The sequence below is a fragment of the Pelophylax lessonae genome (genome assembly GCF_965119305.1).
Source record: "Pelophylax lessonae genome assembly, chromosome: 3".
NCBI classification, from domain to species: Eukaryota; Metazoa; Chordata; class Amphibia; order Anura; family Ranidae; genus Pelophylax; species Pelophylax lessonae.
The window spans coordinates 215,528,424-215,546,928 of record NC_138770.1 but is presented as its reverse complement, the minus strand read 5'-3'; the positions used below and the strand labels follow the sequence as shown (position 1 = coordinate 215,546,928).

The window sequence follows — 18,505 nt, the reverse complement described above, 5'->3', positions numbered from 1 at the left end:
TCCACCTAGTTCTCTGTAATGGGACTTTGCTCTAAAGAAAGGAGTTTGCATTTAACTACCTCTACTTCAAAGCTAAGTCCACTCATTGTTGCAAGCACAGACTTTATTACAGCTTTTTTCCAGAAAGAATAGATAGTCCTCCAGATGTATATAGTTCCTGTTTTTGGAGTATCCCACTCAACTCCCTCAAACCTATCCAATTTCTTCAAAAATAAAAACAACAAACACACCCTTAAGCCCCGTACACACGTACCGATGGTCGGCTTACAAATGTTCCTCTTTTCTCCCCGGGATGTCGGTGTCTGCTGAAAAGTGCAAAGACAGCACAAGGACAGCACAAGAATTTTGTCCGCCGACTGCAGAAGTGATGTCATGTAATGGTTAACTTTCCCTGTGTTTTCTATTTTCTGAGCATGCCCAGTCTTGCAAATCTGCGGTCTGTCGGCCGAATTGTGTACTGACAGGCGAACAATCGTCCGTTCTGGTGTCGGCATACAAATATTTTCATGTTTGCACGAAAGACTTTTGTCCGCGGATTGTGCGCAGACATCTGTCGGAGGCACCATACTAACACGCGTACAATCGGCAGATCCTTCGTCCACCGACGTTTGTATGCCGACGATCGGTACGTGTGTACGGGCCTTTAGACAGGTCATTGAAGAAATGTGACTGCAGCGCAAACACCTGGGAAAGACCTGTGCAATATTCCAGTGGCTCCTACGGGAGTAGCGCTACACTAAAATAGCCACGTTTTTTACCGACAAATCTTACAGAAATATGTAGTGTTACCTGTCGGTGTTCTCCACAGAGTGTTAAGGTATACAGCTCCAACTCCAAATCTACTACTGGCTGTCATTGTCAGTAAAGGACCATCCCATCTATGGCCAACCTGACATAAAGCTACATTCCAACCCTTAGGACATGCAGGAAGTGCACATTATAATGTAAAGATACACATTTTTTTTAGCACAGAAGCTTAAAGTCCCCTCTTAACCAATATGCTAATTACATTTTCCGAAAAAAAAAAAAAAAACCTTTCTATTTTCATTACATTACCTTATTGTAAACGCAATGATGTCATCAGTGGGTCTGTTTGATTCTCTTTGCAATATAGGCAGATCATGGCCAGTGGGAAGGACAGTTACAGTGCCGTGCTTCAGTACTCCTCTCAAGAACCCCCTACTCTGTGGACTGGCTTTTGGGATGAGTTTTTTTTTGAAAGGCCTGGATTATTTCCTAGATACACATAATATAACTGGATACTAATATTTGTAGGTAAAGTTTATCCAGGGAATATCAGATTGCCTCTTGGGGGTTCAGGAAATGTTTTCCCTGTTGGAACAAACTGGATCATGCTTTATTGGGGTTTGTTTGCCTTTCTTTGGATTAACTGTGGGTATATGATTGTGTTTGTTTGTGTGTGTGTGTGTGTGTATGCATATACACATAGTATCTCACAAAAGTGAGTACACCCCTTACATTTTCGTACATATTTTATTATATCTTTTCATGTAACAACACTGAAGAAATGACAATTTTCTACAATGTAAAGTATTGAGTGTACAGTGTACAGTGTAAATTTGCTGTCCCCTCAAAATAAATCAACACACAGCCATTAATGTCTAAACCACTGGCAACAAAAGTTAGTACACCCCTAAGTGAAAATGTCCAAATTGGACCCAATTAGCCATTTTCCCTCCCCGATGTCATGTGACTCGTTAGTGTTACAAGGTCTCAGGTGTGAATGGGGAGCAAGTGTGTTAAATTTGGTGTTATTGCTCTCACTCTCTCGTACTGGCCACTGGAGGCTCAACATGGCACCTCATGGCAAATAACTCTCTGAGGAACTGAAAAAAAGAATTGTTGCTCTACATAAAGATGGCCTAGGCTATAAGAAGATTGCCAAGACCTTGAAACTGAGCTGCAGTGAAAATGTCCAAATTGGGCTCAAAGTGTCAATATTTTGTGTGGCCACCATTATTTTCCAGCACTGCCTTAACCCTCTTTGGCTTGGAGTTCACCAGAGCATCACAGGTTTCCACTGGAGTATTCTTCCACTCCCACATGACGACATAACAGAGCTGGTGGATGTTAGAGACCTTGCGCTCAATAGGGGTTTAGGTCTGGACACATGCTTGGCCAGTCCATCACCTTTACCCTCAGCTTCGTTAGCAAGGCAGTGGTTGTCTTGGAGGTGTGTTTGGGGTCGTTATATTGGAATACTGCCCTGCGACCCAGTCTCTAAAGGGAGGGGATCATGCTCTGCTTAGGTATGTCACAGCACTTGTTGGCATTCATTGTTCCCTCAATGAACTGTAGCTCCCTAGTGGCGGCAGAACTCATGCAGCCCCAGACCATGATACTCCCACCACCATGCTTGACTATAGGCAAGACACACTTGTCTTTGTACTCCTCACCTGGTTGCTGCCACACACGCTTGACACCATCTGAACCAAATAAGTTTATCTTGCTCTCATCAGACCACCGGGCATGTCTGGTGATGTCTCTCTCTCTAACATACACCAGCTTTTAGATGTCGTCATGGAGGAATGGAAGAAGACTCCAGTGGGAACCTGTGAAGCTCTGGAGAACTCCATGCCCAAGAGGGTTAAGGCAGTGCTGTAAAATGATGGTAGCCACACAAAATATTGACACTTTGGACTCAATTTGGACATTTTCACTTAGGGGTGTACTCACTTTTGTTGCCAGCGGTTTAGACATTAATGGCTGTGTGTTGAGTTATTTTTAGGGGACAGCAAATTTACACTGTTATACAAGCTGTACACTCATACTTTACATGGTAGCAAAGTGTAACTTCGTCAGTGTTGTCACATGAAAATATATAATAAAATATTTACAAAAATGTGAGGGGTGTACTCACTTTTGTGAGATGTTGTATATATGATTTCAATATATATATAGATACTGTATATATGATTGTAATATATATATATATATATATATATATATATATATATAGATATATATATATATTTTTTTTTTTTCCTCTTTATTGATTGAACTAGATTGGTCTTTTTTTCAGCTAACTATGTAAGTATATGGTACTATGTACGTTATACAAATATAAAATGCCTTAAAGGTTGAGTGTCAGTCTGGAGGAGTGGGTATTCCTAGGCAGGCAGCATTTGCATGCAGATTGTCCTAGGTAATGTGCATACGTGATGCTTACCTTCATGTTTGAAAGAACTGAAATCTAATGAATAAAGGTGGGTGGGCCAGGAACAGTGAGAATGGGGAGGAAAAGCCTAAATGGTACTGGACATCCTCTAACTAGAAAATGAGATGGGCTCTGTCTGACATGGTACAGCTATTAATGTTTACTGGGTGAGATCCAGCCTTTTCACTTTAAAACCAGTACAAATGTGAACCAAAAACATTGTTAATCTGGCCACCATGCTTTACCTTCTACAGGGTCTAATTTACATTCCTGGATCTTGTAGGCATACAAGGTTTGTCATACAAAGCAATACTGCTTTGCTTGGATCACCTGGATTGTTTTACTGGCTTAAAATATTGTGACAGAGGGGTTGATTTACCAGAACGGAGGAGTGCAAAAACTGGTGCAGCTATGCATAGAAACCAATCAGCTTCAATTTTTTTTTTTGTCAAAGCTTAATTGAACAAGCTGAAGTTACAGGCTGAATGACTACCATTCACAGCTGCACCAGATTTTGCACTATTAGTAAATTAACCCAAATGTGTATATTAACTTGTATGAAATATGTATATTTACTTTTAATGAGAAAATATGTCTGTCCAATAACTATTTTTTGGAAATGTTGACTCACTGTCTCTGCCGCCCAGAGCCACAAGCCTACTGTGCCTGTAGTAAATGATCCTGACCCTTTCCTTTTGATGCATCAACTGCAAATAAAAATTCATCTTTTTTCTATCATTATGAAGTTCCTCTTGTAATATCATCCCTTTTTTCATAAGTTTATCGAGTTATGTTCACATCACAAAATAATATCCTAGTTGCTTTACTAGTTCATTTAAAACACAAAATATACCTGTTGATTATTGATTAAGCTCTTGCACACTAACAAGGGACCGACAAGACCAGAATTGGTGTCTCTCACTACATCCACAGATGAATAATAAAGCCATGGTAAGCAGTTTAGGTCATGCATTGTGGACCCCACACTCTCAGGAACTTCCCATCTGTATGTTATTGTATCTCCTGGTGCCACATGAGAATGCCCACTTTGTTCCCCAGATGCACCATTTTCTAAAGAAAAAAAAAATGTACCAATTACAAATGTGAAATCACTACAATGTAACTAATGTAATGGAGCTCACAAGCCTCATAGCTCAAAATGTATTATCCTCAGTGACCTTTACTTGTGCTTCCTCTTTTAGTGTCATACTTATTTCCAATCTTACCACTTACTTTTCCAGTAATGCTGAGAGGCGGCCAAAAAACCCATTCAGAAGCCAGGTTGTCTGTCACCAATTTTGGCTTTAAACAGCAGATGTACAATCATTTTCAGATCATGTTTAATCAATAAATATAAACAATTCATTTTAGTTTACTTTGACCTTATACCCCACTCCAAGCAAAAAATATTTCTTAACCCTATCACACCCCCGCCCAACCAATTGGGATAGTTTTTATCATCAACATTTCTGATATTGGAACATAAAAGTTGTTATGTCCTTCTTCAGGTACATGTTAAATCTCAAAGCCTATGTTATTTAAACCCTCACTTTTTCCACTTAGTATACAAGTTTTTTGCATGGTCACCGTAAAGAGGTAAGGTTGTGAATGAGTCCACATCACAGTAAAACAAAGCTTTGCTGCCAGTCAACATAGAAAATACAGGTGCTAAACAGAGCATGAAACGATCACAGTCGGACATGTACATCAGGCTTCTTAACAATTAAGAACTCTCATGAACCACCAAAATCAACATGCTATATTTCCCCTGGATGGAAAAACAGATTTCAGAAACAGATTGTAGTACACCAAAGGGTTTATTTATAAATTTTTTTCTCCCAAAATTAACATAACTAATCCCATAACTTTTGCATATTATTCTAATTGTTTCTTTAGTAAAAAAGTGAAAACTTTAAGTGAAAGTTATGTGAAAGTTTGTGAAAATGTTCTTTACCGCAGCAGCAAGTCTTTGTATTTGAATCTGATGGAGTTATAAAAAGTGATGTTGCATTTGATTTGAGACTTTCTGGTTTTTATATTAGAATAGGTTTGAGTTTTGTGTCATGTACTGTTATGTTTTTCTACAATCTGTCTTCCATGTGTTGCCTTTAGCAGATAAATGATGATATTAAAAGAGGCCCTAAAATTACATACTCTAAAGCAGGGATCACCAAACTACAGCCCTCCAGCTGTTGCGGAACTACACTTCCTGTGAGGCATTGCAAAACTCTGACATTCACAGAAATGACTAGGCATGATGGGATTTGTAGGTCCTGAACAACTGGAGGGCCATAGTTTGGAGACCCCTGCTTTAAAGGTTTAATCACGGGACAGTAATGCAATGTTGATCTAAAAAGGATATCGGGGAACTGGAGAAAGTGCAGAGAAGGGCCACCAAACTGATAAGAGGCATGGGGGAGCTCAGCTACGAGAAAAGATTAGAGGAACTGAATTTATTATCTCTTGAGAAGAGAAGAGGAGTTTAAGGGGGGATATGATCAACATGTATAAATACATAAGGGGTCCATATAGTGAACTTTGTGTTGAGTTATTCACTTTAAGGTCAACACAGAGGACAAGGGGGCACTCTTTATGTCTGGAGGAAAAGGTTAAGTCTCCAGATACGGAAAGGTTTCTTCACCGTAAGACCTGTGAAAATGTGGAATAGACTCCCTCCAGAGGTGGTTCTGGCCAGCTCACTAGATTGCTTTAAAAAAGGCCTGGATTCTTTTCTGGGTGTACATAATATAAATGGGTACTAATATTTATAGGTAAGCTTGATCCAGGGAATATCCGATTGCCTCTCTGGGGATCAGGAAGGAATTTTTATTCCCTGCTGTAGCAAATTGGATCATGCTTTGCTGTTTTTTTTTTGCCTTCCTCTGGATTAATTGCGGGTATAGGATTATGTATATAGGATTCTATGGTTGGGTTATCTTTACTGTTTTTTTTTTTAATTGGTTGAGCCAGATGGACTTGTGTCTTTTTTCAACCTGACTAACTATGTAACTATGTAACTATCATCTGCCCCACCATCTACCTTAACATTTAGTCTTTACTATTTTAATATATGTGGGCTATCACTAAATTCAGGAAAATAAGAACATGCCCTATTTAGACTTTCAGGATAGAACAATCACATGTCTATTTCACTCAATCATACAAATCAATCATATATGGATGTGCAGAGAATATTAGCAGTAACATAAAAACATATTTGTAATTCTGTGGTCACCTTCAGAATCTTTCCCAGTTTTGTAGGCAGCACCTTCCATGTCCTTTGTGCAGCTCACTCCATGGGCCTGCATACTGTATGGATGACTTGCACTGTTCTTAAATGTAACTTTGATAACATCTCCGACCTGTGCAATAATAATAGGCCCTAATAAGGGAGAAAGTAATATTAGACTGTGTACATAGAGCAATGTTTTCTAGAACCATTTATAAAATTTGGTTTTAGGTATTTTAACAATTAAACATAAATGGTTTAAAGTGTTTTAGTAGCAGTCATGGATAAATAGATAAGAGGTAAAAGAAAACTGATCACAAATGAATGTACAGTATTATACAATTATACAATACAAATTACATTTTTCACCTACTAGGTTACCTAAAAGCTTGCAGTCCTACAACTGTTATTTTTATTTTATAGAGACTTATGCTAGCCATACACGCACAGAATTTCGGCCGGGAATATTCTTTGAAAATTCTTTGAACATTCTTTGAACATTCTTTGAACATTCTTTGAATAGACGAATGTCGTTCGAAAATTGTCTTTTGCTTTTAACATTTCATTTTAAAATGAATGTAATTTCTGAACGATTACCACATACACTGCCCGAAAATTCGTTGATCGAGAAAAATTTTCCCTTCTGCCCCTACGAATTTTCCCGTTGCTGCAGTCGAAAAAGGACATCGATTTAACCCCACTAACGATTAGAAAATCAAACGAATTTTCTTGAAACGAAAATTACCGGACGAAAATCTATACGTGTATGGCCAGCATTATTTTATAGGAATTTTTATTTTGAGAGACTTTTTATCTCAAACAACCAAGCAAACCACACAAACATTTATTATATTGCAGTTTACCGATTCATGGATGTGATCGCTGCATTACTTTTCTTTTTTAGGTTTTCTTTCCTTTTATTTCACCTGGTGATCTGTTGTTTTTCCAAGGTGTTCTCCAGATGTAGCAGTTAGAGGGTTGAGACAAACCAATTACTACTGGCAGGAATGCTTACAATGATCAGCTTTTATTTATGTAAAACCTTTATCCCAAAAGGAAAACAAAGTTTGGTGTAACTGCTTGTAAAGTGCTAGCTGGAGTTTCCATTCATTTTGTTAGTGTATTTAAAGTGTCAGTAAACCCAGACTATAAAAAAAACACCCATTACATGCTATATAATAGCGTGTGTGTATACGCATAAAGCCACTAATGCATTTGTTTTGTGTAGACCGAAATATACCTGGTTGATCCTGCCTTCAGCTGTCCCTCTCAACTCCCCTGTGTCCTCATTGCATCCTGAGATTGTGTAGACCAGGTATTGTCATCTACTGAGCATGCTCCAAATCAGTTCCCTTCTTAGCTGTTTATTTCCTCCTTTTACTTATCTATGCAGCCCAAGTGACTATAGGGTCACACTTGTGGGTGTATTCACAGTGGTAAATGACACACCCCTCCCTCCCACCCTCCTCCTCCATGTGTTCCTATTACTAAACACTATGGGGGTAGGATATAGTATGCTTTGTTTTAATATAAATCATTATTAAATATATTAAATGTAATTGCTAAAACATGTAAAGTAAAAAAGAAAGCCTTGAATGCAGATGGCATCTGAACAAAATGAAAGACAGTGTCAGTCACTTTTTACTCTGCCTACACTATAATAATGCACACAAAAATACACATTTGATGTTCAATAAAGATATATAGGGAGCTGTAAAACACTTTATTTTTAAATATTTTTATTTGCTATTTTGAAGTGGTCTTTTTTTTTGTCATGTGACTGGCACAGCACCTATGAGGGCTGGTCAAACACAGACTAAAAATGTAAAGTGCATACATCAGCAGAGTAATAGAAGCCCCTCCCAAAGATCTTTCACTGCAGATGCCAAAGAACAGGGAGAGATCAAGTGACCACACAACAGCTTTTCCCTTTATTTCACCTGGTGACTTGGCCAGTAACCTGCCTTAAGGTGTCTTCTGGATGGAGGAGCAATAGAGACACCCTTGGACAGCAGCATTGTCAATCTGGGAAAAAGGTGATGTTAGATGCACTAAGACTTGGACTTGACTAAAATATTAAAGTCGAATTCATGCTAACACTTTTTAAGAAGTTGCAAAAACAGTTTTTTTTTCTTTTTCTTTTTGGGTTAAAGGTTCTCTGTAAATAATAATAAAAAAAAAAAAAAAGCTGGCCATTGTAAGCAGCTCTGCCAGTATTAAATGGAACTTTGAAGTTTGACAAGTTTACTGACTGGACTGAATCTGTCAGTCACAGATGAGCAACAAATCATCTAGTACAGCCTTTTTCAAGCAGGGTGACGTGGCACCCTGGGGTGCCTTCTGGGCTCTTTAGGGGGTGCCTTGACAAAATGCAAAAAATTGCCTCAAATTGCCCAAAATTGTCAGCATGCTGGCAGATTGATCTCACCTGTATTTTTTTGTTACCCAAAGCCACAGGTTTTAATTTGTGCAGCATTACAACTTTGGGCGCCATGTAATCCAGCTGTTGGAATTATAATAAATAATGATATAATAAATTATTAAGGAAGACCTTGAGCACCCGAGGCTGTCGCTGTTTGCCCTTCTCCTTCGGAACTGGTATCACCTTAGCTGAATGAAGGAGGGAAAATAAAGGAGAGGAGAAACACTGGAATACTAGTCAGTACCATTGTGCAAAGGGGTATAAAATAAATTGGGATGGGCCGAACACCCCCCTGTTCGGTTCGCACCAGAACATCTCGAACAGGGAAAAAGTTCTAGCGAACATGTGAACTCATAAAGTCTATGGGACACGAACATGAAAAATCAAAAGTCCTCATTTGAAAGGCTTATATATAAAATAATTGCCATAAAAAGTGTATGGGGACCCGGGTACTGCCCTGGGTGACATGTATCAATGCAATTTTTTTTTTTTAAACAATCGTTTTTTAAAGGAGCAGTGATTTTAATGATGCTTAATGTGAAACAATAAAAATGAAACATTCCTTTAAATATCATGCCTGGGGGGTCCCCTTAAGGTGCCTGTAAAGTGGCGCATCTGTACGATGTATGCAGCCTACTGCAGCAAAACTGACATTTCTAAAGGGAAAAATGTAATTTAAACTTGTTTGCGGCTGTAATGTATTGCTGGCTCCCGGCAATACAGATAAAAGAAAAAAAAAAGCGTAGTGTCCCCCCAAAATCCATACCAGATTCTTAACCAAGTGTGCAGCCTGGCAGGTCAGGAAAAGCAGGGGGGGGGGGGAAATGAGCGAGCGCCCCCCCCTCCTAAACCATACCAGGCCACATGCCCTTAACATGGGGGGGGGGGGGGTGGGTGTTTTAGGGCAAAGCACCTTATCCTCATGTTGATGAGGACAAGAGCCTCTTCCCGACAACTCTAGGCTGTGGTTGTGGCGGTCTGCGGGTGGGGGGTTATTGAGATCTGGAAGCCCCCTTTAACCGCCCCTTCTGATGTCACTTGACATCATGTTACGTCAGAAGGGGTCAGGGTCACTGGGTGCCAAAGCCGAAGATCGGGCATATAGCGGGTAGCCTCTTAGCAGGCAAGGCATTTTTTTATTTTTTTCTATTTTCAGGTCTGACGGGCGTCCTGATTGACGATGGATTTACATTGAGGGACACTATTTTTTTTCTTTTTAATAAAAAACTTGTCAAAATCTGTGTTCTGTGGTTTTCACTTTTTTACACTTTTTTGGTGAATGGGTATGGGTACCATGTACCCAATACCTATTCACCTGGGGGGGGGGGGACTGGGATCTGGTGGCCCTCTTGTTCGTCCCCTCTCTTTTTCCTGGCCTGCTAGGCTGCATGCTCGGATAAGGGTCTTGTATGAATTTTGGGGGGGACCCCACGCCCTTTTTATAAAAAAATTTGGCATGGAGTTCCCCTTAAAATCTATATCAGATCCAAAAGGCCTGGTATAGATTTTGGGGGGGACCCCACACCTTTTTTTTTAAATTCTGTCATAGGGTTCCCCTTAACCACTTAAATACAAGGCACTTTCACCCCCTTCCTGCTTAGACCAATTTTCAGCTTTCAGTGCTCATTGGCATCTATGGGAAATATCTGCCAGCTTGATATGGCACTGCTCCCTGTCTTTAACATTGGCATCTATGGGAAATATTGTTCAGCTTGGCATGGCACTGCACCCGAACCATAAGTAATAGGGAAACCAAACTTGGGGAGCACCAAGAGGGTACCCAGGACCACAACATATCTATACATTTTAAAAGTGGAGTATAACCTGAACACTACACTGACAGCACTAAAACTAACTCACACTATCCACTAACAAAAAAAAATGACATGGGGTCCCCCCCAAAATCTATACCAGGCCCTTTGGGTCTGGTAAAGATTTTAAGGATAACCCCATGCCAAAGTTAAAAAAAAAAAACAGCGTGGGGTCCTCCCTCAAAATTCATACCAGGCCCTTATCCAAGCATGCAGTCTAGCGGGATGGGGATGAGCGAGCTCGCCCCCTCCTGAACCATAACAGGCCACTTTCCCTCAACATGGGGAGGGTAAAAAGTAAAAAAATTGTGTCACTCGATGTAAATCCATTGTAAATCATGATGCTCCCCGCAACCGAAAAATAGAAAAAAAACTTCCCCCTTCTGACCTTGTCAGATGGGGGCAGTGCCACCTGGTGACTTAACCGGGTGGCCCCACCCCTTGCCTATAAAATAGCTGTCAAAGTTCAAGAGCGTCATTTGGCGGGTAGCCTCTGAAAAGGTGAGGCGAGCGTCGTGATTGACGATGGATTTACATCGAGGGAAACTTTTTTTATTTTTATTTTTGAATAAAGGACTTTTCAAGAACTGTCTTTTGTGTTTAATTTTTTTGTACACTTTTTTGGTGAATGGGTAGGGGTACGATGTACCCGATACCCATTCACATGGGGGGGTGGGACATTTGTTAAAGGGGGCTTCCAGATTCCGATAAGCCCCCCACCTGCAGACCCCCACAACCACAGCCCAGGGTTGTCGGGAAGAAGCCATTGTCCCCATCAACATAGGGATAAGGGGATTTTGGGGGGCACCCCAAAGCCCCCCCCTATGTTGAGGGCAAGCGGCCCGGTATGGTTCAGATGGGGGGTGCTCACTCGCCCCCCCCCCTATTCTGACCTGCCAGGCTGCATGCTTGGAAAATGGCTCGGTATGGATTTTGGGGGGGGGGGGCATACTGTCTGTTTTTTCATTTAAAAAAATCCATACCAGACCTGAAGGGCCTGGTATGGACTGGGGGGGGGGGGGGAAGGCCCCTCACTGTTTTTTTATATTTTTTTTAAATCTGTATTGCCAGAAGCCGACAATACATTACAGCTGCAAGCAAGTTTTAATTACATCTTTTCCTTTAGTATTGCTTTAACAGTCTCTATATATTGTACAGATGCACCACTTTACAGGCACATTAAGGGGACCACCCCCCCCAGGCATGATATTCAAAGGAATTTTTCATTTTTATTGTTTTACTTTAAACATTATTAAAATCACTACTCCTGTAAAAACGATCATTTTAAAAAAAATATGTTGCCTTGATACATGTCCCCCAGGGCAGTACCCAGGCTCCACACACTTTTTATGGCAATAACTTGCATATAAGCCTTTAAAATGAGGACTTTTGAGTTATCATGTTCGTGTCCCTTAGACTTTAATAGAGTTTGCATGTTCGCTTGAACTTTTTCCCTGTTCGACATGTTCTGGTGCGAACTGAACAGGAGGGTGTTAGGGATTGTTACATTGGCCCTATGAAAGGCAAAAAACATTGCAAACATTACAGGTCTCAGGATGCTGAGGCCTTTACACGGCAACTTTTTAATAAATTGACCCCCATAAGTACATATTTGCTGATTGCTTTCTCAGAAGCTGATTTTGAATAGTATGTCTCTCGGAGGACAGTAGAAGCAAGGGACACTTGGAAGGTTATATTTACATAGTTGCCTTATTTGCCTGAATATTATTCCACTAAGTAGAAGCTAAATTAAATGTGCTCTTAGTCTGAATGCTTCTTTTATCCTAAGGAGCACAGCGTCATTTTATAAATGACAAATATCCAATTTTCTAAGCTGGCGTTAGTATATTTATTCATGAAAGATATTTGTAGATTTTTGTGGTTCTCTAAAATATAACTCGAATATGGTAATATTAGAAAGCTGATGATGTTTTTTAAACTTTTCTAGAATAAAAAGCCCCCAGGTAAGTAAATGAAGGCCTTCCAAAACATTTACCCAGCAGTCCAAGATGATCTTCCTCTTTGGATCTTGGTTTCCGCATTGTGAAAGTTGAGTCTGTATATTCTCTATATACTGCTTTCTTATACGTTCCTCCAATTCTCACATCATTTTGCTCGAAAAATGTTGCTGATTCACTAAAAAAAATGGAAAAAGATAAGGCACTTAACTTAAAAAATTATTATAAGTCCTATATTGAACGACTTTGGATGAGCATACGTATTATTTTTAAACTTGATGTATTTTATGAAGGCATTTATTTATCGATAAACGAATATGGTACAATGCAGGAAAATCTGCACATGGGTTCTAGGGATTACGTAGATCAAAAACACCATCTTATAAACAAGGAATATCTTTAGAAAGCCAACCTTTCCATGTTTTTATTAATGTCTCTGGTGAGGTTGTGAAAATGGCTTCATTCATACAGGCATACCGATCCATATACACCTGTGCAAAGAGCTGTCTTTGCGGGATGCACAGGCATTCCCTGCAGCCCTGTGTGGGTAGTCTGTCCAAATCAATGACAGGCGGCCAGCTGTATGGACCTTCACAGATCTCTATACACATCCCAAAGTTTACATTCATATGGGTCTGATCACAATGTAGTCTGATCTATGCATCAGACCCGCATAGATGTACAATCAGTGATGCATTTGGAGATCCTGCAGATCTGTGCCGATATGCAATTGGTTTGCACAGGCTGCCTGCACAGGACTGCATCGAACACCTGCTCATTCCGCATCAGTGAAAATGGCTTTTTGCACAATCAGTAGGCCTGTGTGAGTTAGGCCTTCAGTTCAAGTCTAGGTGACCATGCAGTCACTTCCTAAACAGGAATAATGTCTATCTAATAAAAAAAAATAAAAAATAGCAATTAATCAGAATTCATTCAATATACTGAAATCAAAAAAGAGCAAGATGAATTCTGATAACAGTACCTAATAATTTAAATTGATAATTACCAAAGACTGAAAAACTTAAAATCTAACTCTACTAACATCTTTTTCGTTTTGAATATGTTAAAGGAAGAGTTAGACCCCTTTCACATGGGGTAGACTGTAGCTGCGTTCTGCTTGCTCAACAGGGGATCTGTCTACTGATCCCCGCTGAACAAACAGATGACAGGTCCATGTCTGCTCCGCTCATGCAGAATGGATACAGACACAGACCGCTCTACTCTATTGGCAGCCGGATGTAAAGGACTGCCTTTCTGTTTGCACCTGACTGCCATCTGATCTACTGGACGCAAAGGAATCTGTCTGTTTTTGGCAGATCAGATCGGAAAAATGGACCGATCGGAATGTCTGTGTGAAAGGGGCCTAAAAATTTCTATCAATTTTTCTTTTTCTGTTTGTGACCCCATTGGGGAGATTTTCCTTCAATTTCTGTGTCAGTGTTGCCTAAACAAGAAATAGAGAGATTGGTCATCACTGGGGCAGGTAGGCAAGAACACTAATGAAAACATTGCCAGCCATTCTGACCCTTCAACAAACATATTTTTGTTTTAGGGCCCTTTCACGCTGGTGCACTTAAGAAAGCGGTATACTTTTCTCAAAAACACATTTCATGTTTTTAGTTGTCTTTTAAAAAACACTTTTTAATGCATTTTTGGGGCACTTTCTGGTTTCCTGACTCCCAAATATGCATCTGTAAAACATAAACATGTGACTAAAACATACCAAAACCCAGATACAGTGCGATTTTGATGAGCTTTTTATGCATTCACATTGATTTACAATGGAAGGTGTGTTTGTAGTGCACTTTTGAAAAGTGCCCAAAAGGTGCAGGATGTTTTTAAATGCAATGCAAACACATCGTAGCAATATGAGCAGTTACTAAGAATTTAAAGGGAAATCATTTTCATGTTCATTTGTCACACTGGAAAGGTGTGTTTTAGCGAGGCAAAAGTGCATCAGTAAGAAAGGGGCCTAAGTCATCCCTGTGTTACAGAGGGTTTCCATCCAGTTTCTTGTTCTAACAGTAACTAATGGAAAAAAATCGTCCCAATAGAGACCACAAAAAATCCAGATAGAGGTCCTAACCATTCCCTGCTCTGTTATAAACATAAAAAAAGAAAGGAAGAAAAATCTGTGCTATAAAAATATTAGAAAAGCAGCAATTCAAATGTGAGATAGACACAAACGCAAACAATACTAAAAATGGAGTTGTGCTGTACACATAAATATTAAATTCATAAACAGTATACAAATGAGAAATGGTGCAATAAAAACAATAAACAGTATTAATGAGAAATACTCACCCCAGGAAGACATCAGATTATGACGAAACACGTCGGTTCTAGTGATGTACTGATGTCACCGCGCTACCATGATCCCAGAAGAACAGGCAAGTGTGTACTAGCCGGCCGGCTATGCTGTTTTTATTCGGTTACATGACACACCAGTGTAAGCGCAATTTTTTTTCTTAGTGATTAAAGTTTGAAATGGTTTTACACTATGGCAAGTTTTCTATTACATTTTTGTGTATGTCACGTCAAAAGATATTCTGAAGTTGAACCATTTGCTGTATGGGTTCCAAGGAAGATCTATTCATTTATCGTTATCCCCTTTGGAGAAACAAGGCCCAGGCTGGGTTTAAGCCACAAGCACTATTGACCTCTCTTTGCAAGAGGTCCAGATAATCTGGTAAACAGGCATTTTTGCTTTGGTGGAGGACATCACATTCTGGGTGGTGGAAGGTGTTAATACCACATAGAAGATCCATCTGCAATACCTTGTTTGGACACTACTTTTATGAATATTTGTGCACTGGTGTCATATCACTGGTGCGGAAGGACTCTTCTTTCTTTCCCTCTCATTAATACTGTTTATTGTTTTTTTTTTTTTGCACAATTTGTCATTTTTATTCCGTTTTAAACATAATAAAAGGTTTTAAACTGGAGTTGAGCTTTAAAGTAAATAATGGAGTATGAATGCCATTATTTCTGTACACACACTGCATGGTCTCAAACTCCACTGACGTAACTAAGAGGCAGTTGAGGAAAGTGGAAAAATAGCACTTGACCTGCCAAGTTTTCTTATTGGTATTATCTTATTAAGATTATTATACAATATTATACAATCTTATTATATAAGATTATACTTGTGAATATTAATGTTGATGTAAGTAATCTGGTTGGACAGGAGGCTTCTACACCCAAGAGGGTCTACATGATCTCTTTGGCTTGTAGTGTAATAAACAAAAATGTAAACTGCAGTGTCACACCACTGCTATGAAGTCAATATACCGTACAACTTTAATCCAATAAAAGATGGGAGGAAAATCAAGTAGCTCACTTGTCTAAAAACCAACTCTTCATTTGGGCTTGTCAGCAGCTGGTGTGGCAGAAATGTGCTGCTGCTTCCACACCACATGTTGACAAGACCTGTGCTTATAGGCACATTGGAAGAATATAAGGCAGGTTTACTTCTAGTCCATTCTAATTGCTGTCAATCTCAAGTCCCATTTTTGGACCCCCAAAACACATTGGCTACTCTACAGATTGTTGCCCTGACTTTAATTGGAATAAAGTCATATTTGGGCGTTTTATCAGTCATGTGGCACTTCAATTTATATTTTGGCAAATGAGAGGCAGATCGTATATCTTTTGATTACTTTGAGTGTGTGTATATACAATATATATATATATATATGGTGAAAGTGAAAAGGTGCGCAAATTATAGGTGCTAGAGACGGAAAGCAGCACTAGAAAATTGAATGTAGGTAAATAAGAAGAATGAATAGTGTGCTAACCTAATATATGAATGAAAATCAATAAACATAACAATTAGTGATTAGCACATATCAAAATAGGTGCAAAACATAAATTCTTGTGAATAAGTCCGTGTTGATGAATACAACAATAATGAAAAAAAAAACCAAGTCTCTCAAAAAATTTGAAGTGTAGAAAACTTCCAGGCTTCCGGGATTCCTCGCGGAATTCCCTGTTCTACAGCAGTCCATGCTCAAGTCTCCCTGATTTCTGGTAAGCACCCATCTTCATCATAAAGTGTCATTTCATCAACGTCATAGAAAGTCCATAACTTAGAAGGTTTTCTTAAAGGTTTTTTTGCGGTAAGGGGCCACCTTGACAAAAATGAAGAATCTCATATGGGAACACGATCACTTTTACAGAGTGACACATTCAGTTGGCACCGAACACCTTTTCAATTTTGAAGTTTTCTACACTTCACATTTTTTGAGAGACTTGTGTTTTTAACATTATTGTTGTATTGATCAACACGGACTTATTCACAAGAATTTATATGTTTTGCACCTATTTTGATATGTGCTAATCACTAATTGTTATGTTTATTGATTTTCATTCATATATTAGGTTAGAGCACTGTTCATTCTTCTTATATACATATATATATATATATATATATATATATATATATATATATATTTATACACACACACACACACATTTATTTCTTATCATGCTTTTGTATAAACCAGATAATAGAGAATAATGTGTGCCAAAAACTGTAGTCCGATAATGAATCCTGTTAAAATTAATATCTATTCCACCATTTTTCTGTAAAAAACTAAACATGAGAATGTTTGGGATTCACTCCACTTCTAGTATCATCCCCTTTGCCAACAATGACCTGTTTGCACTCCTGTAGATACTTGAAATACTATGGAATGTTTACATTTGTCTATGCAGTTCATAGAAGCATGTAAAAAAAACTCTAATCAAAGGTTAACATTACAGCGTTTGTTGTATCTAAGATACAAGTTAGGTGTGTCATAGGTCTGCCTTGTCTACTTTTTCCAAATTTGCATGCTACATCATTAACGTACCTGTCAGGATCATCTAGCTTTTGTCCTGTGAACTGATTAAATGAAGTTGGTCCATAGTTCCAGAATATCTCTTCTGCAGCAATGTAATAATGTCGAAACTTTGTATTAAAACTGCAGGGCTTCTTTGCTGTGCAGTTTCTTACTTCATAGAGTGCCTGCATTCCACCTGTAAAGAAGGACCACCTGTAAAGGGCATGCTACATACTGTTTCCTACTTATTAGTTATAAAGAATAAATAAAAAATGACTAGCTCTCTCCTAAGCATCCAAACATAACATACCTTCTAAATGGTCATTAACTTGACAACTGAGAAGCCACTTGCCAGGGTTTTTAGTAAGCATAGAAGCCTGAACCATGGAGGCAGGGAAGAGACTGAGAGTATCCACACGGTAATTCTGATATGTTAACACTTGGCCATGGAAGTAGGCTGAGTGTACATCCACCTCATTCCCCATACCAAACAAATACCATTTCACATTTGTGTCATCACATACAGAAAGGCCTGGGAGGTTCCCATACATGTATCCATTGATTGCTGTAACACAGAGATAAGCTTAATGAGTAGTTAAGAAGCAGCATATAAAAGTAGTAAAACTAACAAGGAACCTCTGTTGCAGATACAATACACATGCATAGGGCCGGACTGCGAGTAAAAACCAGCCCTAGAAAAAATTTCATACCAGCCCCATAGCATTATTATACCAGCGCAACAGCATAACATCATTATTTTCTTGTTTATAAAAGGGAAAACCATGCAGTTTAAAGCACATTTGAAGAGTGTATTATATATAGATAAGACAGATATGAAAGCACATAGGGCTTCAAATATAAGAGCAAACTCCTCCCCAGACTCCCTATCAGGAGAATGCAGACATGATAAAAGACAAGAGATGGACAAAGGTTGCGGACATGATACAAGAGATGGTTATAGGCTGCGGACATGGTACAGGAGATGTCAGAGGCTACGGACATGATACAGGAGATGTCAGAGGCTGCAGACATGGTACAGGAGATGTCAGAGGCTACGGACATGATACAGGAGATGTCAGAGGCT

General features: G+C 39.1%; 1 protein-coding gene across 1 annotated transcript in view; it reads right to left on the bottom strand.

Moving 5' to 3' along the window:
• LOC309551593 (ceruloplasmin-like) overlaps window positions 1–18,505 on the bottom strand; it is a 52,087-nt gene that overhangs the window by 23,003 nt on the left and 10,579 nt on the right. Inside the window, exons 5-9 of the mRNA XM_082252236.1 lie at window positions 17,732–17,986; window positions 17,452–17,617; window positions 12,637–12,776; window positions 6,414–6,560; window positions 4,032–4,249 (exon numbers count right to left, since the gene is read on the bottom strand). Of these exons, the coding sequence (XP_082108362.1) occupies window positions 4,032–4,249; window positions 6,414–6,560; window positions 12,637–12,776; window positions 17,452–17,617; window positions 17,732–17,986 (926 nt within the window). The remainder of the gene's footprint in view (window positions 1–4,031; window positions 4,250–6,413; window positions 6,561–12,636; window positions 12,777–17,451; window positions 17,618–17,731; window positions 17,987–18,505) is intronic.